General features: G+C 46.9%; 2 protein-coding genes across 5 annotated transcripts; both read right to left on the reverse strand.

Moving 5' to 3' along the window:
• Nucleotides 1-1160: 1160 nt before the first annotated feature.
• cant1b (calcium activated nucleotidase 1b) lies at nt 1161-9212 on the reverse strand. 3 transcript variants are annotated; one of them, XM_072711923.1, is made up of 4 exons: nt 8736-9212; nt 4307-4771; nt 2345-2548; nt 1161-1808 (listed from the first exon to the last, which is right to left on the reverse strand). In XM_072711923.1, exons 2-4 carry the CDS (start codon nt 4746-4748, stop codon nt 1438-1440), a joined length of 1017 nt encoding a protein of 338 aa, XP_072568024.1. In that variant the 5' UTR covers nt 4749-4771; nt 8736-9212; the 3' UTR covers nt 1161-1437. The 3 variants fall into 3 exon arrangements, with proteins under 3 accessions (XP_072568024.1, XP_023672732.1, XP_072568023.1); XM_023816964.2 differs by having other exon boundaries at nt 4091-4771; nt 8736-9091; XM_072711922.1 differs by lacking the exon at nt 8736-9212 and adding an exon at nt 7891-8343 and having other exon boundaries at nt 4091-4771.
• Nucleotides 9213-9267: 55 nt separating this feature from the next.
• On the reverse strand, nt 9268-23256 carry afmid (arylformamidase). Of its 2 annotated transcripts, none has more exons than XM_072711925.1 (11): nt 23144-23256; nt 15625-15715; nt 15403-15507; nt 15160-15208; nt 14898-14983; nt 14720-14792; nt 14081-14178; nt 13425-13503; nt 12870-12999; nt 10095-10199; nt 9268-9751 (listed from the first exon to the last, which is right to left on the reverse strand). In XM_072711925.1, exons 1-11 carry the CDS (start codon nt 23186-23188, stop codon nt 9722-9724), a joined length of 891 nt encoding a protein of 296 aa, XP_072568026.1. In that variant the 5' UTR covers nt 23189-23256; the 3' UTR covers nt 9268-9721. The 2 variants fall into 2 exon arrangements, with proteins under 2 accessions (XP_072568026.1, XP_072568025.1); XM_072711924.1 differs by lacking the exon at nt 23144-23256 and adding an exon at nt 18783-20481.
• Nucleotides 23257-23280: the final 24 nt, after the last annotated feature.

Genomic DNA, 23280 nt, shown 5'->3' on the forward strand with positions numbered 1-23280 from the left:
CTTCTTCGTTCCTAAACTTACATGGCCACTCGTGGAGTACACTTCGCATATGGTTTTTATGGGCGTGAAACCCAGCTAGTAGTTCGATTTCTACACGAACCGGTGAAAAATCAGATGGACTAAGGAGGTCCAACCTACGATATACTGTGATTGCACAGTTATGTCCCGGGTTCAACGGTTGACATGTGTCCACTGCAGTGCACTATACTAGGAATCCGTTCAGCCATCTTTCGTTATGGGGTTAACTTTGCCTTAACTAGTTCTTTGATTATTGGTATAATCGATGCTTAATGTTCAAGCATGTTTTACGAACTGTGGCCAAGTGCAGCGTAAAATGAAGGCTTCCCGCTTTAGTAATATGAGGTGATGAGATTTGCGGCTGAGAAGCCTGGCTTAGGAGCTCAGCTCCGACACGTGACAGAAACATTTCGGCACCCCGGCTTCGTGACACTTCTTCCTGGTTGACAGAAGACTCCTTTCAAGCAGGGCAAAATTACCCAGACGCAGACAGCTCGCCTTCATCTATTCTCCACTTTTCCTAGACTGTGACCTTACCACAGCTTTTATTATATTATTTGAAAAATTCTGATTCCGTCCGTTCCTACTCCAAAGGTGAAAATTGTTGCTATCAGTCGTCATATATAATTTTCTCTCTTACCCAAGGGCATGACTTTGGGTTCAGGACTGGGGGACGGTTGAGGTCTCCACCCATTTACTGGGGTCCAAGGGGTTGTATTGGCTGGTTTTGATTATTGGGGGGGGGGGGGGGGTTACAACCCCCATCCCCCCATAGTTTACAGCCCTGCTTTTACTGACACAAATTCCCAAAAAGTGATGTGCTTCATTTTCTTTGGTTGTTGCCCCCCCCCCCCCCCCAGACTGCACACTCACCAATTTCTTTGATTTCCAAAGCAGGTCAGGAGTCTGAGCATTTTTTGCATAAAAATTTACTATAAGAAAATCAAGCAAAATATTAAGGCTTTTAAAAAATTAAAATTACAGTCAATTAATAGGAGATAAAAAAAATAAACACTAAAGAGCACAGAAATGTTATAAATACGGTGCAGAAACAGTACAAAGAATATGTGTCTGGTTGGCCCTGATAGGCTACAAGTGGCTTAGATACACACATACAGCCTTGATCCTTTTTCTAACACAGGCACCAAGTAGCCTGGTTTGTATACATTGTGCATTTGTCACCAGGCTGTTTTAACATCAAGGTATTTAATCAGCTGAGAAGGTGAACAATTGGTGCATAGTTGGGTTAAAAACTCAACATTATATGAAAGCCTGAGCAGTCACATGACTCAGATAGGCCACACCTACACCACGTACACCACGCCCTCCATTAGTTTTATTTTTTTGGTGCTTGTTGTGGGGTCACTGGAAAAGGCCTAATATTCATGGTCTGGTGGTGCATCATTGGTTGACTCCTCACTAGATGAACTCTAGTCCCTCATATTTGACGTTTCCGATCTTGGTCTCTGGTAGCAGGATGCGGCCGTCCAGAGTGAAGGCTGTGATGTAGGTGCCGACTTTGCCGGCGTCCTCCTCGGACTTCAGCGCCAGCACAAGCTGGTCGTTGGTTCCAGGCACGAACTTGAACGAGGAGAAGCCATGTGTGGGCAGCAGCGGGCCCACGCGGTCCGCAGAGACGTCCCGGAAGTCCGGCGAGCAGCTCAGCACCAAGTTGGTCCCGCGGCGCTCGTCCGCTGCCTCGTTGTACAGCTTGGCGCTGGCCCGGCGCGGCAGGAAGAACCAGCGCTGGAGCAGGTCGCTCCATGCTGCCGATTCGTGGATGAGGTAACCTGGGAGGGGGGAGGCACAATGGTGACGGGTCCAAGGACCAGGGAGCAGAACGAGAAAAACACAGAGAGAATAATGTTGGAGAGTGTGAGCAAAAGTGTGAAAAAAATATAGGATAAAGAAGGGTGTTATGATGGAATTGGTGAGAGAGAGAAAAAGAGATAGTGATTAAGGGTGTAAGGATGGGGGGGGGGACCTCCCAGTCAGGTGACAAGCCCATTCATTCATTCAGCTCGTCTGTTTTTATTAGCTTATCTATAGCACTGGATTGGGCCAAATTTTAGCTCCACCCCCAGTGAGACCCTGGTGGCCAATCACCCGGCAGCTCATTTGTTTTCCCGTGTATGCTGTCTTTTATTTTTTTCATCTTGAGCCCAACCAGGACGGCATGTTTTTTTAAACATGTCCTTCTGGCTTCTGCCCATGACTGTGTTATATTCACAGTCCCAGCCAGAGTGTAGGAAATGAAGGGCGAGGGTCTCAGCAGAAAGACGACACATGAAAGCTCAGTTAAAATGACCCTCCCCCCCAAACTCACCTGGGGGTCTAATGCCAGCGGCATTCCGCATGGTACTGTACCGTGGCACCCAGTTCTGGTGCTCCACGTCGCCACGGAAACCCACCACTTTGACCCACTCTGGGTGGTCGTTGACTACCTCCCCCGTGGTTGTGGTCCACTCCTTCCCCAGACCGCCCACGTACAGACGCTCGTCCTTCACAGCCAGCCACTCTGCCTTGAATCCTGGGAAGGAAAAGCCGGGCTGATCAGTGCCCAAAACCGCACAGAGACCTGCTCATTCCCCCTGCTCATTCCCCCTACTCATTCCCCCTTCTCATTCCCCCTGCTCATTCCCCCTGCTCATTCCCCCTACTCATTCCCCCTTCTCATTCCCCCTGCTCATTCCCCCTGCTCATTCCCCCTGCTCATTCCCCCTTCTCATTCCCCCTGCTCATTCCCCCTTCTCATTCCCCCTGCACCTGGTGCCTCTCCTCAGCTACAATTTCTGGCTGCATAGAAAATGTGAAAAATGTCATTTCAGGCATGAGTTTCACAAAAGAGCTCATATAAGATGCCCTGAAGTCAACTTTTGTTGTATAACACGCTAAAAAAATACATGTAGGATTTTATTTATGCCATAAAAATATCTTAAAACCAAAACAGGCCATACCTACACTTAATCATTAAAGAGGAGCTGTACAATTGATTTAAAAAAGTGTCAAACTGCATTTTTATGAGGAACTCATAAAACCATCGTGTTGCCTGTCCTTCAAGATCAAACACAATGCTTAAAATACCACAGTGGAATCTAAATATGTAACACTTAATTTGCATAACAAACTACAACGAGCGCATCTGTCATACATTCTGTTCTTAATTTAAAAACTTCTGCACGCAGGCAAATGTTTGTGTCCTTTCTGTCATTTATGAATGCTGTTTGATATGAAATGTCTGCAATCTCTCCTCTTATTTACCTAGATTAACTTCCAGGCAGCTGTGTGAAGGTTGTAACTCGATGGTTATAATCTGCAACTTTGTTTTCTCAGTATTTTAGAGACACATAAAAGAGTAAGAACTGGACCATACTGAACCCCACCACTGCTACTCATCTCAGTTTACTTTGCTTTCCATAATTACAAAGAGCTAACAATTTGTATTATGTTTACTTGGCATTCCATGTTTACATTTTTACATACAGTATTTATTGTCTGACTGTAAGCATCCTAATCGGTATTTGTGTTTGTGTTTAATTTGTGTGTACCAATGGCCGGCAGGAATCGTTGAGATTTGCATTGTGTGATGTGACTGACTATATCAAATTAAATCAAAATTTGTTTATAGGGCACATTTAAGACAACATAGGTTGACCGAAGTGCTGCATGAAATCAAACAAATCAGACACTAATCAAAACCCAGAGAATAAGACAGGTTTTCAAGCTGGATTTAAAGGTGATCATGGTGGCTGCAGAGCAAACGTGGGGGGAGGGGCCACTACGAAGCCCGGGTGCGGCTGTTGCCAAAGCGTGCCTGTCCCTCACCGTCAGTCTGCACCTTGGCATGATCGAGATCATCTGCTGAGGGGACACCAATGACCGAGTGAGAGCATCAGGGTGCAGGAGGTCAGCAAGTTAAGACGATGCCAAGCTCATCCCAGCAGTTAACCACGAGCTCCTGCCTATTATCTCTTGAATAAGTTGAATAATTAATCGTCATAAAAATGAAAATGTGTACAAGTGAGGGACACGAGCCTGAGACTCAGGGTGACCTTTCGTGGGCATGACTGACCTTTGGCGACTGAGCCGTCTCCGTCGGCCAGGATGACCCAGGGTACGGCCCGGTTGCCCTCAATGTGGTAGACCACACCCGTGCGGTCATCCACGCTGTACAGCTTCCCATTAAAGGCCACCAGGTCGGAGAGCTCCATGCCCCGCCCCTTTTCCGCCAGGTGACTCTCAAGCACAACCCGGTCGGGGTCCCACTCCACGGTCACTTGGTCCCTACCATCCGACACCAGCAGGTGGCCCCGGCGTAGGTAACTGAACCAGGTGAGCTCCTTGGTGCTGCGAGAGGCTGTGTCCAGGTCGGCGATGACGGCGATGCGGTAGCGGGTGCCGCGTGCTGTGTGTTCTGGTGGGCTCAGCGGGTACGTGTCGTTATACCGTCCGGAGAATAGTTCTGCTGCTACCACACCATACCATCCGGAACGTGGGCGGAGGCCACCCGGGACGTGCTGGGGAAAGCGGTCACCAGTGTCGCCACTGCCCTCTGCTGTCCTGTGTGAGTACAGCAGGACCGCCAGCACGAACAGACCGACCGCCGTGATGGTCCGCCACCGTGGCCGTAAGCGGGCGTCCAAAGAGGACAGCACGGGGAGGCCTCGGACAGGGATGGGAAGAGAGTTCATGAAGCCGTTCTGCTCTAGCTGGGTGAATTCTGGGTCCATTTGCGAGGAAGCCGGAGAGGAGCCTGGAAGGAGAGAGATGGAAATGCGGTTGGACACGACACCAGAAAGAGAGGACAAGATGAGGGTGGTCTTTGTCTGCAGCAACCGGTTATGCTAAATGCAGTGGGTAGACAGATTTAGTGAGAGAAAGACATCCAAACAGCTCCATGACCAAAAAAAAGTGCACCACCTTCCTGTGACCAAACCCAATGACAAACCATCAACCTATCGGCGCCATGTCCCATTATCTCACTGGGAGGTACCTTATGGGCCACGGTTTGTTTGGGAACGTCCTCATGAAAACAAGAGATACAGCAGCCTTGAAGGTCAAACAGAGGCAGGCAATCGCAAGGTGGGACGTGAATGGATTACATAAAGAAAGATCAGCAAGTCCAAATATAAAAAGTTACAAGTAGAAACATCATTTAATTGCTAATCAACCACTTTCTGACCTAACCCAGCCCATATAAACCCCGGGGAGATACCCAGCAGATCAGCACAGTGTGGGGTCTGCATTTGCCGGCCTGGTTCATTGTGCATTGTTGGGCTGAACCTCCCTCTCTGAGCTTGGCACGCATTCCCACGCCAAAATGACGCCATCACATTGTTTTGCATGATACAAGGCTTTCATTGCTTTGAGGAAGGACACCAAGATTACTGGAACATTCCAGAGGTACGACTGTGCCTCCCCACTGCCCTGCGCTCCCCCCTCGGCCCAATGGCTTCCGTGACGTGATCTTGGCATGGAGGCTCCGACCCCCCATGAACTCAGACTCAAATTACTCTCTGGGCAGCTAAGGTTGCGATATACGGGAAATGGCTTTGGTACTGGACAAGACAAAAACTCAGGTTACAGAAGGTAACTCCTGAGCCTTAGTTCATTGCCTAGACAGTGCCGAGACATCCTCTGGCACCCAAACAACTCTTCAGCAGGTTTTCCTCTGGTGAACTGTGACACGTGTATTGGTGACACAAAGGACAATAATAGCTCTAAAACTGGCAAGCAGTACAGGTCACACATAATTTGTTAGGAGCAGGCTCTGTAAACAGGTTACCTAGCTCTGCAAATGGGCTACCTAGCTCTGTAAACAGGTTACCTAGCTCTGCAAATGGGCTACCTAGCTCTGTAAACAGGTTACCTAGCTTTGCAAATGGGCTACCTAGCTCTGTAAACGGGTTACCTAGCTCTGCAAATGGGCTACCTAGCTCTGTAAATGGGCTACCTACAGTAGCTCTGTAAACGGGCTACCTAGCTCTGTAAACGGGTTACCTAGCTCTGTAAACGGGTTACCTAGCTCTGTAAACAGGTTACCTAGCTCTTAAAAGGGTTACTCAGTTTAGTAAGCGGGTTACCTAGCTCTGTAAGCGGGTCAACTAGCTCTGTAAACAGGCTACCTAGCTCTGTAAGCGGGTCACCTAGCTCTGCAAATGGGCTACCTAGCTCTGTAAACGGGTTACCTAGCTTTGTAAACGGGTTACCTAGCTCTTAAAAGGGTTACTCAGTTTAGTAAGCGGGTCACCTAGCTCTGTAAGCGGGTCACCTAGCTCTGTAAATGGGTCACCTAGCTCTGCAAATGGGCTACCTAGCTCTGTAAACGGGTTACCTAGCTTTGTAAACGGGTTACCTAGCTCTTAAAAGGGTTACTCAGTTTAGTAAGCGGGTCACCTAGCTCTGTAAGCGGGTCACCTAGCTCTGTAAGCGGGTCACCTAGCTCTGCAAATGGGTTACCTACCTGTCAATCCACTGACTTCGATGATGAGTCGGGTGTTATTTTATAGTCAATAAATCTGCCTGCAAATGTGATGTGAAGCAGAAAAGTGTGTCCTCAAAAGGTGTTCCTTGAGATGCTATTTGTCAAGAACAGGCCTTCCTCATTGATGCCTCACCCAAATGGGCTGAGGTGACCTCACGGTTGGTCTGGAGCTTTGGTGTGGGCCAGATCCATCCATATCCAGTTCCCTTGAAGCCATCAATAACCCACTTACCCAGAAGCCTAAGTTGGGTCATTTGGCTTAATGGACTCTTCGAAAAATAATTAGGTGCTCAGAAGGACTAAACACCTAAGCTACCTTCCAAGCAAGAACTGGGAGGGGGTTTCCCTTATGGGGGGGTCCAAATGGACCAGGCCTACTGCACAAGCAACACACAAGCAACTTCAGCCAAACCCTCAGTGTAACTATAATTATTTTTGGTATCATTTTTTTGTGCAGGTGTTTTTTTTCTTCATTCTTGTTTTTAATTGTTTAACAAACACACGAAGAAGCCGACAGGTTCCCAGCACGTCCTGTTTGGGTGGTTATTTGCTGTTCTAATAGATAGGCGGTGTAAAATGTGTTCGACTCTGCATGCTGAGCTCCAGCTCAAAGCTCAGGTCATACACAACCACCAAGGTTTAGTAGCACTATGGGTCAAAGCCTTTGCACTAGGACACAGATGGAACCAGGTTTGCGCGCTGACCCTCACAGTTCAGATTGCAGTTGTTGACTTTCCACAAGCAACAAAAGCTCACTGATTTAAACTAAAAACAGTTCCAAAAAGTACCCAACACAGAAATAATGACACACACAATGGTAATCTTGCAGTAGTACTATAGTTTTGTTCCATAAACACTGCATAGGTACAGTAACTGCATATTAAACCAAAAACAGAAATACTGGCTTGTTGGGGGGGGGGGGGTGCTCTTCTGACTGCTCCATAGGTGCTTGTCCTGTATTGTCCCAGCATGCTCCGGCTCCACCCATCCCACGAGATACACAGACACTCCCAGTTGGCTGGCAGATCGTTGGACACACCTATTACGCCTACTTCGCTTGCGTTACCTCTTAAACATCGTTTGCATCTAAGGATGGATCATTTCATGTTCATCCCTCCATCCAGACTTTCTCCAGTTAACAGCTCCAGCTGTAACAGAGTGATCTGGGGAACTTCAGAACAGTGAGGATTCGTTTAGTAAGTGGCTGAGAATCACAGTCTTTATCGCCGCTGTAAGGGCTTTTCTGCCGGTCCACATTCCTCGACAAATGCCGTATTACATCTTAATTACATGTTTTCCCAGCCTAAATAAAGACATAAATAAAACCCCAACCTTAAATCTCCACATCCAGAATCATGCTGCCTGCGGCACGGAGTCACAGTACTCACTGCGGCAAACACAGTCACCCCCTCGGCGTCTACCGGTATCCCTGTTTTGGCGTCTTCACTTTCCTAAGCATATACTAGGAGACCCCGAATTACAGTCCCCCGATTTTAATTTGTACTTTGAAAAGCTGGCGGAAACATAGCGGCTCAGCGTACAGACAGCTGCATGTCTGATTGCACATAATCATTTTGGGAATGAACAGCCTTATATGACATGGTATAAAATGAGATTTTCCGTCTCATAACCAGCTAGTCCTGGAGGTGCGATCTGCTATCTTGCCTTGTGTCATCGCTGCCAAATCCGTGCCCGTCCGCTTTAAAATAGGAATATACGCGTGTCATTTGTAGCGCATAAAGGTACTTTATGCAAAAACGGGGTGAGGCGCGTGAGGTGACGCGTCCTTCACGAGCTGAAATGCAGCATGAGGGCGACCCCCCAAGCACAAGCTACGCTCAAAGCCGGCACCTATTTACCTGAACCCAAGCAGCACGATTTTAATCCTACCCACTGGCAAATCACAGCTATCATTTTAAATGCACTTCGTCTGCTCATTATTCATTCATAGCCTTCGATAGTTTAAGTTAGAAATAAACTATTCTTATCCCATACCTACCCCCTTCCCTTTAATAGGTACGATGACAAACGTGTAGTCCGGTCCATAATAAAGTAACTCTTACAAATAAACTCAGTATCCGATTAAGAGGGGGGTTACCGGTTGCCACACCTTCAAACAGCGCAGGTAACAGGGTTACATCGTCGGGTATTTATGCGATTGATGCCGATAAATAAAACTGGAGCAACGGTAACTTGCAGTGTGGGAAAAGCGCCAGGTAGGTATCCGCCTTACCTCCGATCCATCGCTTGCACACCGTTGATGCAGCCAGCACGCCGTCCTCCGGTCCCGATCCAGCAGCGAAATCGGCGGTGACAGCGCGGCGACTGCGAAGCCGCCCACCGACTGCATGCTGCGCGGTCCGTGCTGCGTCCCCCGGGGCAGCAACCGGAGCCTCACCTTCCCTGGAAAGCAGCGGGACCCTGGGGAATCGCCGTGTGTCTTAATTGGGCTACGCCTGAACCTCGCATCCAAGCCCTGAGATATGTGACGGGGAGGGCTGCGTGTCATGCAAAAGGGAAGACTACGAAGCTGAGGTGTGTCTGCACTGCGCTGCAGACCTGCGATGTTACGGCGAGGGCGACACCGCAAACCCCCACAGACGCCGAATAAGGACCCCTTTGTGATCCGCCAAAACACTGTTTCCATTGATGTTAGGATCGCATTTAGTAGCTTATACAAGGCGTTATATTACGCCCGGCACAAACGGGGCTCAAAAAGATCACTCTTCAGCCACTAATATCCGAACAAAGAGTTGGACGTAAAGTAAATGCTAATTACATATCTTTATTAAATTAATGTATACAAAATTCTTACGCAAACAGGAGACCATATTGTAAATCCTTGTTATTCTGTACGCACCATTTCAAACATTCCGTACAATCGGTTTCAAATCAAGTAACACCTTTTTAAAATCTTAACATTCTGTAATTTATTTAGCAAATACTTGGCAAATACATAATCCAGGAAATTCAGTTCTGTGGAAAAGCCTGTACGGCAAAGATATTTGTAGAAGCTACACACTGTGAAAAGCTTGTATTCTGTATTCTGCATTTACAAGCGGAAAGAACATAACGTCTGGTGAGGAGATATTGAGCCCTGGGTGACCTGGTAGGAGGACCAGGGCTTCCTTGGCAAAAAAAAATGAAAAGAAAGGCAAAGCGAGCTGTCTGTAGGTGGCAGTGTCCTGCAGAATCTGGGCAGGCCTCTAGTCTGTGGGCTTAAGTTCTGTTCATCATCTTTAGCAAGAGCTGAGGAGAGCAGAAAGAAACAAAGTCTGACGGGAATCCTACCAAACACACTTTATTTAAGTCAACTGCATCACTGCACCCTTTACCGTAAAGCAGGCGTTACTAAACCCCTCCTTTCCTCTAAAAATTAGATTCCCAAACGATCAGATGGTCCCATAAAACCAATCAACTAATCACCAAGCCCAGAATTAGTTGAATCAGGTGTGTAGGGGAATCAAGGAGAGGTGTGTGACCCACCACGCTGGACTAATCCAAGATTTTGGTAACAACCACATCAAACCAATCAGAGGTCTGGGAACCAGCATACTGGACCAATCAGAGGTTCGGGGGAAAGATGACACACTTGCGTGAGACGGTAGTCTGGTTCGACCAGCCTCTCGATGATGCTGAAGTGATCCGTGTCTGGGACGTCTTCAAAAGTGACCCGGAAGCCTGAGGACTGCAGGGCCTGGAGGAGAAAGCGCGGTAAGAAGGGGGGAGGTAAAAGCAGACTGGGGAGACCGCGGGGATATTCCGGTGGACCAGCGAGGTCGCGGGGGTATTCCGGTGGACTGGCGAGACCATGGGGATGTTCCGGTGGACCGGCGAGACCGCGGGGATATTCCGGCGGCCTGTACGGTTCTGCATTCAGGCCTGAGGTGCCACTTCAGCCCTATGTGTACGTGATATATAAAGCGAAGCATGTGGCTGTATAACTACTAATTAAATTAAACTAAAGAAATTCCAAAGAAACATTGATTCTGTTCAAGCGAATAAGGATCTATGGCTTTTTCCTGTGACGAGCCAAATTTTACTGCTGTGACTGCAAAATGAGAATATTCTATTAAATCATCCATCCATCCATCCATATTCCAACCGTTTGTCCTGGTCAGGGTCACTAAGGACGGACTGCAAGGGCAGCATAGTGCATGATTCAGAGAGACACCCTGGATCGCATGCCAGTCCATCACAGGCTCACGTTTGCCAGCATTTGCACAGTATGCGCAGTTTAGGATTCATCTACCTGCATGTGTTTGAACTGTGGTAGGAAATGAGCTTTCAGGCACTTCGGCCGCTTCTCCAAGAAGGCTGGGTGCTCCAAACAGTAACGGTTGCATAGAGGCAATGTCTGTCCACTGGGAAAAACACCAAGGCCACGGCTCCCAGTATGGCACTGGTGTATCCCCACACCTGACTGATGTCTTTCGTCATGGGGCACTTCCAAACCGTTGAGACCTCCCCCCCCCCCAGCCTGGAGCCAGGGAGGTTCAGCTGATTTTAGCTACCTGGTAACCTACACAAATCCAGGTCTGATTCTCAGAGGGGATGTAAATACACTGTATAGACAAGGCACTGGGACACGCTTGGTAATCATTGAATTCAGATGTTTTCTTCACACAACTTCGTTGTGTGAAAGTGCGTTATAAATAAAGTTGCCATTGCCATTACCACAGGTGTATAAAGTCAAACATCTAGACATGCAATCAGGTTCACAAACATTTGTGAAAGAATGGGTCATTCTGAAGAACTGAGAATTCAAGCATGGTACTGTCACAGGAGGCCACCTTTGCAATAAGTCAGCTTGTGAATTTTTGTCCCTGCTAGACATTCCATGGTCAACTGCAAGTGGTATTACTGCAAAGTGGAAACGTTTAGGAACAACAGGAACTCAGCCACAAAGTGTCAGACCGCGTAAAGTAACAGAGCGGGGTCACCGACTGCTTAGTGCACAGAGGTACATAGTGCGTAAGAGGCACCAACGCTCTGTTGACTCAATAACTGTGTCAACTTAATTCCAAACTGGCTCTGGCATTAATCCCAGCACAAGAACTGCACCGCGAGCTACATGGAATGGGCTACCATGGCCGAGCAGCTGCATGCAAGCCTCACATCACCAAGCACAGTGCCAAGCGTCAGATGCAGTGGTGTAAAGCACACTGCCACTGGAGTCTGGAGCAGTGGAAACTTGTTCTGTGGAGTGATGAATCACGCTTCTCTGTCTGGCAGTCTGACAGACAAGTCTGGGTTTGGCGGTTGCCAGGAGAAAGTTACCTGCCTGACTGCATTGTGCCAACTGTAAAGTTTGGTGAAGGGGGGATTATGGTGTGGGGTTGTTTTTCAGAGGTTGGGCTTGGCCCCTAAGTTCCAGTGAAAGGAACTCTTAATGCTTCAGCATTCAAAGCCATTTTGGACAATTCTATGCTTCCAACTTTATGGGAACAGTTTGGGGTTCTAGCATGACTGTGCCCAAGTGCACAAACAATGTCCACACAGACATGGCTGGGTGAGTTTGGTATGGAAGAACTTGACTGACCCACACAGAGCCCTGACCTCAACCCCATCAAACACCTTTGGAATGAACAAGAGTGGAGATTGTGAGCCAGGCCTTCACATCCAGCATCAGTGCCTGACCTCACAAACGCTCTCCTTCTCACAGACACTCTCCAAAATCTTTTGGAAAACCTCCAAAAAGCTGTTATAGCTGCAAAGGGAGGACCAGCTCCATACTGATACCGATGGGTTTACAATGGGATGTGATAAAAGTTCCTGTGGGTGTAATGGCCAGGTGTCCTAATACTTTTGTATAATAATTAATTTTATCTTTAATCATGTTTTTTTTTTTGGTATCAAGCAACAGTGACAAATGGGTCTGATGAGAACGGGGCTGCGAGAGGGAGACTGTCATACACTGTCTAAGTCATTGGTTTGATCCCAGTGTGATCCAGTATTTACCAACAGGAAATGGGCTGGGCCTGTCAGTGAATGACAGCAACCATCATCCCACCCAGGATGGGCAGAATGTGTGTGTGTGTGTACATGTGTGTACGTGTGTGTGTGTACGTGTGTGTACATGTGTGTGCGTGTGTGTGTACGTGTGTGTGCGTGTGTACGTGTGTGTGTGTGTGTGTACGAGTGTGTATGTGTGTGTGCGTGTGTGTGTACGTGTGTGTGTGTGTGTACGTGTACGTGTGTGTGTGTGTATGTGTGTGTGTGTACATGTGTGTACGTGTGTGTGTATGTGTGTACGTGTGTGTGTGTGTGTACGTGTGTGTGTGTGTGTACGTGTGTGTGTGTGTGTGTGTGTGTGTACGTGTGTGTGTGTGTTTGTCGGCTCTAATCTCAGTCACTACGCACTGACCCTGCAGAAATCCTCAGACTGCTTCCGGAATTCCGGGGAGTCATTCTGCGCCACGGCAACCACGATGTCACAGGAGGAGTCTTTCATCTGGGGCACCAGCTGGCCTGGGCTGTTCCTCAATGCCACCTCCCTGTGGGGGCGGGGGGGGGGGGTTAGATTATGCAGTGCGTGGATGTCCCGGCCAAGCACAGGCTGTCACTGCAGTCAGATGCACACACTGCTGCACTGGAGATGAAAGCAGCTCATTTTAACACACAGCTGTGAGAGGAAGAAGCACAGACAGAGGCCAGATTATTACAGAAGCTAAGCTAAGCTAACAGTGTCCAGTAATATAACCATACCATTAAGGGGAAGCACTGGGCTAATTTACCATTCTCCACACCACAGACTGAGCTTCACTACATTTTACGTCTTTTTAAAATAAAAATTTTAAAAGCTTGAGAACTCTGATAAGAGTGTGACCCCAATAAAGAAAGAGTTCGTGCAAGGCGGGTGCTCTGGACTAGAGTCCTCCTTGTAGAGGTCACATGGTCACGTGGTCACATGGTCACATACTCCGTCATCTTCAGGGGCTCATTGACGTAAGTGGACAGGATGGGCAGCAGGTTGTAAATGCCACTAACCAGAAGTGCACCTGCAAAATAAAATGATGTAACTGAGTTGCCTGTAACTGATGAACCATGTATATTTTACATTGTTTTGATAGACAGATGCTTCCTGAATACAGCTTTCCCGTGAATACAAGCGAGAGGCACAAATCTCGAACCCTAACCCTACACTACTCTTCAAACACGTGTCCGTAGAGACCTGCCACAGATTCAGACCCAGCCTGGATTCACATATGCCAACGGTCAAGTTTCTGCTTCTGTTAGAACTGGTGTGGTTCCATCGGTTACCAGAACACCACACTCTCCCAGTCATCTGTCAGGAGTCCCTTCAGTGGGAAAATCGCCCCTAACCAGCTTTGAGACAGTGTGCGACTCAGCTTTTCTGAGTGGGGGCAGAACTGATCCAGAGTCAGCTAGAGATGGCGTGAGGCATTTTCACCACAGAACACGGACACGAGGCTTGAATGCCGATGTCTCGTCGTCAGCGGTGCAGTTTCCCAGGTCGATTTAAACTGACTGGACCTCCCTCCCCTTATGCAGAATCAGGTCAGTGTCTTTGCTTAGTGGCGTCAGTCCATCTCACACAGCAGTGGGAGCTCGTACCTTTGATCTGGGGGGTGACGGCGTACTGAGACCAGTCTGTGGACAGGATCATCGCTGCCAAGTGAGCCCCAGCGGAGTGACCACACAGGTACACACCACTGAAAACAGGGAGACAGGGAGGGAGGGGGAGAGAAAGAAAGGGGGAGGGGGAGATGAGGAAAGGCAGTAAGGAGCTTCTCTTTTCACCAAATAAATCGGCACACAGGTTGCAGAGTGAGTAAGACAGGGAGGCCATTCTCTGCATACCAGCCACTGCCATACCTCCAGGCTGAGTCATGTGACCCAGCTCTGGTACCTGATGTGGGCGTACCGCTGAGTCATGTGACATGCTCTGGTACCTGATGTGGGCGTACCGCTGAGTCATGTGACATGCTCTGGTACCTGATGTGGGCGTACCGCTGAGTCATGTGACATGCTCTGGTACCTGATGTGGGCGTACCGCTGAGTCATGTGACATGCTCTGGTACCTGATGTGGGCGTACCGCTGAGTCATGTGACATGCTCTGGTACCTGATGTGGGCGTACCGCTGAGTCATGTGACATGCTCTGGTACCTGATGTGGGCGTACTGCTGAGTCATGTGACATGCTCTGGTACCTGATGTGGGCGTACTGCTGAGTCATGTGACATGCTCTGGTACCTGATGTGGGCGTACTGCTGGACAACGGACACCACGCTCTGCCGGACCTGAGACACCATCAGATCCATATTACCTACAAGGAGAAGCGACAGGGCTAGATAAAGATCAACCTGTAATGCAACCTAGTGACTTGGGTGTTTGTCGATTCATAAGGCTGAATTAACAAAAGGCCGCTTACCTCCCGGAGCAATGTCATAATCCACGGCCACCACGGCCACGCCCTTCTGCACCAGCGGGACCGCCATGAAGCCAGACTCCTCTTTGCTGCAACAGTCACGTGACACGGCTTGAAAAAATGTTCCCTGAATATTATTTCCAATTAAGCAGTCGATATTCAATGGGATCAATCTTTTCTGTCTAGGGACCGCAAATACGGACAAAGGCACCGTAAGGATGCGCCCCCCCGTGTCTCGTCAGGGGACGGACGCGGGACCTCGTACCTGAGAGCCTCCCAGTAGCCTCCATGAAGGTACATGACTAAGGGCATCTCTGCAGCAGGAAACACGGAAAGGGGCATCAGTGACATCAGGGGTCGGAGGTCAGGCACAGCCACCCTAGCTTTCGATTGGCTATTTGGTATGAAACTACACACTGAAGGCCAGGACCTGGTATTCCTGGGGGGAGGGGTCAAACACACACACACACACACACACACACACACACACACGCTGCAGGGACTCTACCTAGGGAGGGGTTGGTGGGCACATAGACGTCCAGTTTCTCCCGCTGCCCTTCTCCGTACGGCACGTTGAGTAGCGTCTGGGTGATGCTGCGCGCCCTCTCTGTGCCTGGCACGCACACACATAGGCTGTCAGTCTGGGGGGGTGGTGGCTGAACTCACAGTGAGGTTTACACATAAGGCTTCACCTGGGTGCAAGTGGACTGAGAGATGCAGACAGACCAACCTTCTCTGAGCGATGCCTCGTGGGCCTTTATCACCTCGTCCGCGGACATTCTGTGCGACCATTGGCTGGGCGAGTACTGCCGGCAGAGCTCCTGCGGAACATCCGGCTCGTCATTCGGGCTGCTCACGGCGCCCTCTGCTGGTGGCCATACCCATGGCCAGCCGGCATAACAAGCACGCCGGATAATAATGGCTGCATTGTAGACCGTGACAGGTCTGTATGACACCATGTGGTCCGGAAGACATTCCAAAAATCATGTCCTACACTCAAATCACAAAGTAATTACACATATAATAAACAAACAAAATGAATTTAATGAATCAATTCATAGTCATGTATACGGGGGCCCAAAGGGGTCAACACAAGGCAAAAGCCACAACACGAATGCAGAAATGCTGCTGCTGGCGAACAGGTGGACTGTAGAGGAAGCTTTCGAAAAGATTCGAGAAATAAGTGAAATGTTGTTACTGCCTGTTGTCTGTTTTTTCCGTGATTTGAGCACAAAACTGGAAATGGAAAAACGCGTCATAGTTGTTACCTGTTTTCCCATTTTGTGCTCAAATCAAAAATGGAAAAAAAGGGCAACGAGCACTCACAAGAGGCATTACCCTCGGACGGGACAAGTTCAGCGTTTCAGTCAAATCGTGGTGACGTTTTATTAATTCGTTCCCAAGATATCTTGAAACGTGGGCACGTTTTACTAAAGGGGCTTTCACACACTTTTTTCTGGAACCAGAACCTTTTTCCAGAAGCAGGGACCTTTGTCATGTTCACACCGCAGGAAGTCAGCCGATTATAGTTCCCCGGAGGCAGATCCAGAACCGTTTTAGTACCTACTCCAAATTAGGTAGTTTTCCTTGGAACAAGAACTGCTGAAGAGCGATAAACTTTCTGACTGGTTGACCACAAGCACCAGCGCTAAGTTGGAAATCATGCAAAAAGAGACAGAAGTAGCAAGAACAAATGGAATTCTTTTTGAACGTCACCTACACTTAATACATAATTTTTTCTTGAGTCTCCATATTTCTGTATCAGAAAATTAGATCAACCATAATAATAATAAATGATTATCCCGCTAAGGAGCTTTGGCAAGTTTCACCAGCAATATTAGACAAAAATCTACTGGTTATTGATCTATTTTTCATAAGATATCATAACTATAAGCATATTACTTTCAATTTTCTCAACTATAAATTATTGTGGATGGCTGCGGGTATACATTTGTATGGCAGCATTAGGGGGCGGTCAGTGAATGTTTCTGCCTTGCATTTTACTCATGGATCCCTGTTAATAATTATATTAATCATCATACGGATTAAGTGACAATTTTTACTCTAAGGTTTGAAATTTCACTGGCTTGGTCACAATTCAATTCTAAATAACACTGGATGATTTCTCTAAGAACACAAGTGTCTTGCAGGTACCTCACATATGATATACAGTCGTGTGCAAAAGTTTTGAGAATGACACAAGTATTGGTTTTCACAAAGTTTGCTGCTTCAGTGTTTGTAGATCTTCTCGTCAGATGTTTCTACAGTATACTGAAGTATAATTACAAGCATTTCATAAGTGTCAAAGGCTTTTATTAACAATTACATTAAGTTTAAGAGTCAATATTTGCAGTGTTGGCCCTTCTTTCTCAAAACCTCTGCAATTCGCCCTGACATGCTATCAATCAACTTCTGGGCCAAATCCTGACTGATGGCAGCCCATTCTTGCATAATCAATGCTTGGAGTTTGTCAGAATTTATGGGCTTTTGTTTGTCCATCTGCCTCTTGAGGATTGACCACAAGTTCTCAGTGGGATTAAGGTCTGGGGAGTTTCCTGGCCATGAACCCAAATTGTCAAAGTTTTGGTCCCCGAGCCACTTAGTTATCACTTTTGCCTTATGACACGGTGATCCATAATGCTGGAAAAGACATTGTTCATTAGCAAACTGGTCTTGGATGGTTGGGAGACGTTCCTCTCGGGGGATGTTTTGGTACCATTCTTTATTCATGGCTGTGTTCTTAGGCAGAATTGTGAGTGATTCCACTCCCTTGGCTGAGAAGCAGCCCCACACATGAATGGTCTCAGGATGCTTTACTGTTGTCATGACACAGGACTGATGGTAGCTCTCACCTTTTCCTCTTTTTTCTGGATGCCCCAAACAAAAAAAAGGGGATTTATCAGAGAAAATGACTTTACCCCCGTCCTCAGCAGTCCAACCCCTGTACCTTTTACAGAATATCAGTCTGTCCCTGATGTTCATCTTGGAGAGAAGTGGCTTCGTTGCTGCCCTTCTCGACACCAGACCATCCTCCAGAAGTCTTCACCTCACTATGTGTGCAGATGCACTCACACCTGCCTGCTGCCGTTCCTGAGCGAGCTCTGCCCTGGTGGTGCCCCAATCCCACAGCTGAATCAACTTTAGAAGATGGTTCTGGTGCTTGCTGGACCTTCTTGGGCTCCTGAAGCCTTCTTCATAAAAATTGAACCTCTCTCCTTAAAGTTCTTGATGATCCGATAAATGGTTGATTTAGGTGCAATCCGACTAGCAGCAATATCCCTGCCTGCGAAGCCCTTTGTGTGCAAAGCACTGATGACTGCATGTGTTTCCTTGCAGGTAACCATGGTTAACAGAGGAAGACCAATGATTTCAAGCACCACCCTCCTTTTAAAGCATCCAGTCTGCTATTCTAACCCAATCAGCATGACAGTGTGATCTCCAGCCTTGTTCTCGTCAACACTCACACCTGTTTTAATGAGAGAATCGCTGAAATGATGTCAGAAGGTCCTTTTGTGGCAGGGCTGAAATGCAGTAGAAATTGTTTTTTTGGGACCAAGTTCATTTTTATGGCAAAGAGGGACTTCGCAATTATTTGCAATTCCTCTGATCACTCTTCATAACATTCTGGAGTTTATGCAAATTGGCATCATAAGAATTGAGGCAGCAGACTTTGTGAAAATTAATATTTGTGCCATTCTCAAAACTTTTGACCACGGCTGTATATTGCATAACATTAGTCGTATACATTAAAGTATACCGAAACCTCGGTCGTATATTCTTGTGCATAAAACAACACGGAAACGTCAAGCAAAAACGCCATATTATCCTGTAAGTGTCTGGTCCACGAGTGTGCCTTTCGCCCCGGTTATGGGACCACCACATACTCACATCTCGCTTCATTTCCTTCCAGGTGGCCATATTGCAGGCAGTCAGACAAAACATGCCTGAACTGGACTTTGAAACCCTGACCTGCCGGATCGCTTCAGACGCGCAATCGTCTGCAAACACTGTGGCTTTTAACTCGTCTGGTGCCAACACAGCCTCCCCAAGCTTAAATCCCAGACTGTGGATCCTTATGAGCATTTATTTTCTAAAGATTACAATCAGTATTACTCTATATGCGAATAACACATTTTTATCCTGGAGAATGATTTGGTTCCGATTTCAGTTCTGGTGTTGAATTCAACAGGCCCCAGTACCCCTTTGCACTTTAGATGAACTGCATTTCACGCTTTGAGGTTTATCAAACAAAAAAGATTAACATGAGACAGCACAAAGGTAAGAGGGACCAAGGACTTGTTTCTTAAAACATCCTCATGATAGATACAACGCCTAAAACTGAACCAAATGGACTTTCGCCCCAAGGGGTGTATCAAGCTTTTTTAAAGTGTGTGTGTGTGGGTTCTAGGATGGGGAAGTAAATTTCAAGGGGAATTGATCACAGCCAAATTATAACATAATTATAACCACAGGCAGTTATATATAACTTCCTGCATTTCAACATTTTCTTTACATCTACACTATGCAAATAAAACCATGCAAATGTTACTGTTAAAGTAACAAACGGCCTAAATGACATGAAGCAGTCGAAGAACAAAGAAGCCATGGACATCTGGACCCTTCCCCTGAAGAAAGACTGCAACTTCACTGCTAGACTGGAAACTGTACTTCCTGCTAAACATTGTACTTTCAGGCAGTCCGAGTTACGTTCTGGGTACTGTTGCATGACACCTTTTACCTCTCCAGTGAAGAGGACTCGTTCAAGATTTCTGAACATTTGCATTCCTTCCTGCAGAAATCATTCCCTAAACTGCACACTGAGGGACACATTCAGAGCCTCCAGTTCCTCTGTTGCCTCCAAAGCACAGAAAATACCAAGAACAACATTTCCCAACATAAGGCCTGTGCCTTAGTAACTACATCCGATTCACTTTTTGCCATCTCAGCCAAAGCATGCATTAGACGCTCCTTCTGGTTCTCTACAGCACGGATAGCATTAGTGCGAACTGTCCACCTTGTTGGACAAAGAGGTCTTATAGTGTGAGGAGCCCTCCTCAGATCCCCTTGAAAATCTCCTTCAGTTTCATTGACTGCCTAAACAAAATTCCTAACTAGCTGACCCACTCCATGGAGTGCCAATAAATCTTGAGGCAGTAGAATTTAGTGATCAGTAGTCATTGTTAACACACCACAGCACACAGTGCGCAACAACGAAATGTGTCCTCTGCATTTGACCCATATGTGACCTTCGTGACATAGCAGGGGGCAGCTAATTCAGCGCCCAGGGAGCAGTGCTTGGGGGCGGTACCTTGCTCAGGGTACCTCAGTGGTGCCTTGCTGGTCGGGGATTCGAACCAGTAATCTTTCAATTACAAGTGTGCTTCTCTAACCATCAAGCCACCACTGGCCACAAAATTAACAAATGACTGATGAAGCAGGTCACTAGCCAGTTTCAAAGCCGTGATGTTGGAGAATCAGGGTCAGAGCCACACACTCAACCCAGTGAGCTAAGCAGTGGCCCAGCTAAGCAGTGGCCCAGCTAAGCAGTGGCCCAGCTAAGCAGTGGCCCAGCTAAGCAGTGGCCCAGCTAAGCAGTGGCCCAGCTAAGCAGTGGCCCAGCTAAGCAGTGGCCCAGCTAAGCAGTGGCCCAGCTAAGCAGTGGCCCAGCTAAGCAGTGGCCCAGCTAAGCAGTGGCCCAGCTAAGCAGTGGCCCAGCTAAGCAGTGGCCCAGCTAAGCAGTGGCAGGCCTGCTGTGTAATAAGGTTAACACAGTGTGCAGCACAGTGGACATAATGAGCAAGAGGTTATGTCCTGATAATGGCCTGTGCTCCGTTGTATTTGCCTGTCATATTTGCCGCCCCATTGTATGCATGTCCCCATAATCCAATGATGGGCAAATTCAGGTACTGTAACACATCCATCACCACTCTAGCTAGATTTTCTCCTGTAGTCAGAGAAACCTCATAAAGTCCAAAGAACTAGATCATGGTCAACATATCTCAGACACAATGCCTCTTGCTCTTTTCTGGGCACATCTCGTGTACCATCCGTCATCACAGCAAACTGCAAGTGTGGAAGTGATTTGATATCATCTTATGATGGAGTTGCTAAGCAACTGCAGGAATTCATTCTGAATTGGAGCTGAAGTATAGACATCCTTTCCACCCATCAACCACTTGGCAAGGATCATCCTCTGATTTGTACTTGAGTAATTGATCAAGTAAGCCATGCCTGCACACCACCAATGATTTTCAAAGACATGCCCTAGCTTCCTCCTGCTGTTTAGCAGCCACACTAGATAGCTGAGATTGAACTGACCTGTCCTCATGCTCATGTGCTGTTATTGCGGTCTTGTGACATTCTGATTTTTCAAGTGAACTGAATCATTCAAGGGCTTTTTTTCTCCCCAATTTTTAAAACCAGTCAAAATAAATGCTGAATTCGTTGCAAGTGGTCAAACCTAATTGATTGGTCACCTGTGGAACATTAACAACATCCTTGTTGACAACAAAATCTTGTCTCACTGAAGCAGAAGTCTGCTGCAACTGCCTGTCCCAAACAAGCACAGAGCATAAGAACATAAGAACATAAGTAATTTACAAACGAGAGGAGGCCATTCGGCCCATCAAGCTCGTTTGGGGAGTACTTAGCTAATAGCTCAGAGTTGTTAAAATCTTATCTAGCTCTGATTTAAAGGAACCCATGGTTTTAGCTTCCACTACAATAGCAGGAAGACTATTCCATACTCTGATTACACGCTGTGTAAAGAAGTGCTTCCTCAAATTTGTTTTAAAATGTTCTCCCGCTAATTTCCACTTATGGCCACGAGTTCTAGTATTTAGACTAATATTGAAATAGTCATTTGGCTGAACGGCATCCAGACCCGTTAGAATCTTATAGACCTGAATCATATCCCCCCTTAGTCTCCTTTGCTCAAGGCTGAACAGATTCAGTTCCGCTAACCTCTCCTCGTAAGACATTCCTCTAAGACCAGGAATCATTCTCGTAGCTCTTCGTTGCACCTTTTCTAAGGCAGCAATGTCCTTCTTGAGGTATGGTGACCAAACCTGCACACAGTATTCTAGGTGGGGTCTTACCAAGGAATTATATAAGTGTAACATCACCTCCCTTGACTTAAACTCCACACATCTAGAGATATAACCCAACATTCTGTTCGCCTTTTTTATTGCTTCCCCACATTGGCGAGAGTGGGACATGGAAGCATCAACATACATACCGAGATCTTTCTCGTAATCAGCTACCTTTATTTCAGTGGAACCCATAAAATATCTGTACTGTATATTTCTGCTCCCTGCATGGATTACCTTACATTTATCTGTGTTAAATTTCATCTGCCAAGTATCAGCCCATTCGCTAATTAAATCCAGATCCCGTTGGAGCCTCTCTGCTGCTAGATTAGTATCTGCTACCCCGCCCACCTTAGTGTCGTCTGCAAATTTAACCAGTTTACTGTATGTATTCGTGTCAATATCATTAATGTAAATTAGGAACAATAGTGGTCCTAAAATTGAACCCTGCGGTACCCCACTATAAACGGAGGCCCACTGTGACATAGTGCCTCTAATAACTACTCGCTGCTTCCTATCAGTTAGCCAGTTTTTGATCCAAGCTGCCACAGTTCCTAAAATTCCTGCAGCTTTAAGCTTTAACAAGAGTCGTTTGTGGGGGACAACATCAAAGGCTTTAAGTTAGGGTTACTGAGAACGGGACGGGGACTCCGCAGAGTCGACTAACTACTAAGCTCAAATCATCCCTAACATAACACGAATGCATAACCCTGTGTAAATATGAGTGTATATGCATCTACAACACTACAGAAATATAAATACCATACAACACTGAATAAGTTACAATAGCCTAGCTTGCCTCAGTACATTGCAAGCCTGTGGTAGCAAGCTTGAAGCTGTCACCTCAACTCCATGCTATATATTGCGTGACACAAACAGAATGATTGCTTCAAAACACAGCTGTATGATAGGAACGTATGATGCTGCAAGAGACAGACTGAAAAAAAAGAAAATCACGGAGGTACTTGCCTAACATATACTGTAAAGTTACCCCCTAGCTAGTTAGTAGTTGCTATAACGTTAAATACAATGCCATTTGGCTAGCAAGGGCTTACAGGGATAATTAATCTCGTCTAGCATACATTATGTAGAAAATGCTGACGTTACGACATTGCTTTTCTAATTTAGCGTGATGTAATATCAGATATCACTTTATTGTACCTCAAAACTTTCCTTCCCAAATCCAAAAGGACAGTACGTTGCCATTTTACTTATTTGAAGAGGAGAAGCTCTCGTTCCCTCGTCACTAACTCCAACCGATACCTTTGCTGTGATTGGCTGAATGGTCGTTCAATCAA

Source organism: Paramormyrops kingsleyae, chromosome 5 (genome assembly GCF_048594095.1).
Source record: "Paramormyrops kingsleyae isolate MSU_618 chromosome 5, PKINGS_0.4, whole genome shotgun sequence".
In the NCBI taxonomy this organism is placed as follows: Eukaryota; Metazoa; Chordata; class Actinopteri; order Osteoglossiformes; family Mormyridae; genus Paramormyrops; species Paramormyrops kingsleyae.

What these genes read in the sequence shown, in the direction of transcription:
- cant1b (XM_023816964.2), bottom strand. Translation starts at nt 4,748, where the DNA reads ATGGACCCAGAATTCACCCAGCTAGAGCAGAACGGCTTCATGAACTCT. An exon ending in AGACGGCTCAGTCGCCAAAG is followed by an intron (nt 2,549 to 4,090) that starts GTCAGTCATGCC and finishes TTTCCTTCCCAG; the next exon opens with GATTCAAGGCAGAGTGGCTG. An exon ending in CGCTGGCATTAGACCCCCAG is followed by an intron (nt 1,809 to 2,344) that starts GTGAGTTTGGGG and finishes CCCCCCTCCCAG; the next exon opens with GTTACCTCATCCACGAATCG.
- afmid (XM_072711924.1), bottom strand. Translation starts at nt 18,977, where the DNA reads ATGCTCATAAGGATCCACAGTCTGGGATTTAAGCTTGGGGAGGCTGTG. An exon ending in GGAAGGAAATGAAGCGAGAT is followed by an intron (nt 15,716 to 18,782) that starts GTGAGTATGTGG and finishes GATGTTCCGCAG; the next exon opens with GAGCTCTGCCGGCAGTACTC. An exon ending in TTATGACATTGCTCCGGGAG is followed by an intron (nt 14,793 to 14,897) that starts GTAAGCGGCCTT and finishes TTCTCCTTGTAG; the next exon opens with GTAATATGGATCTGATGGTG.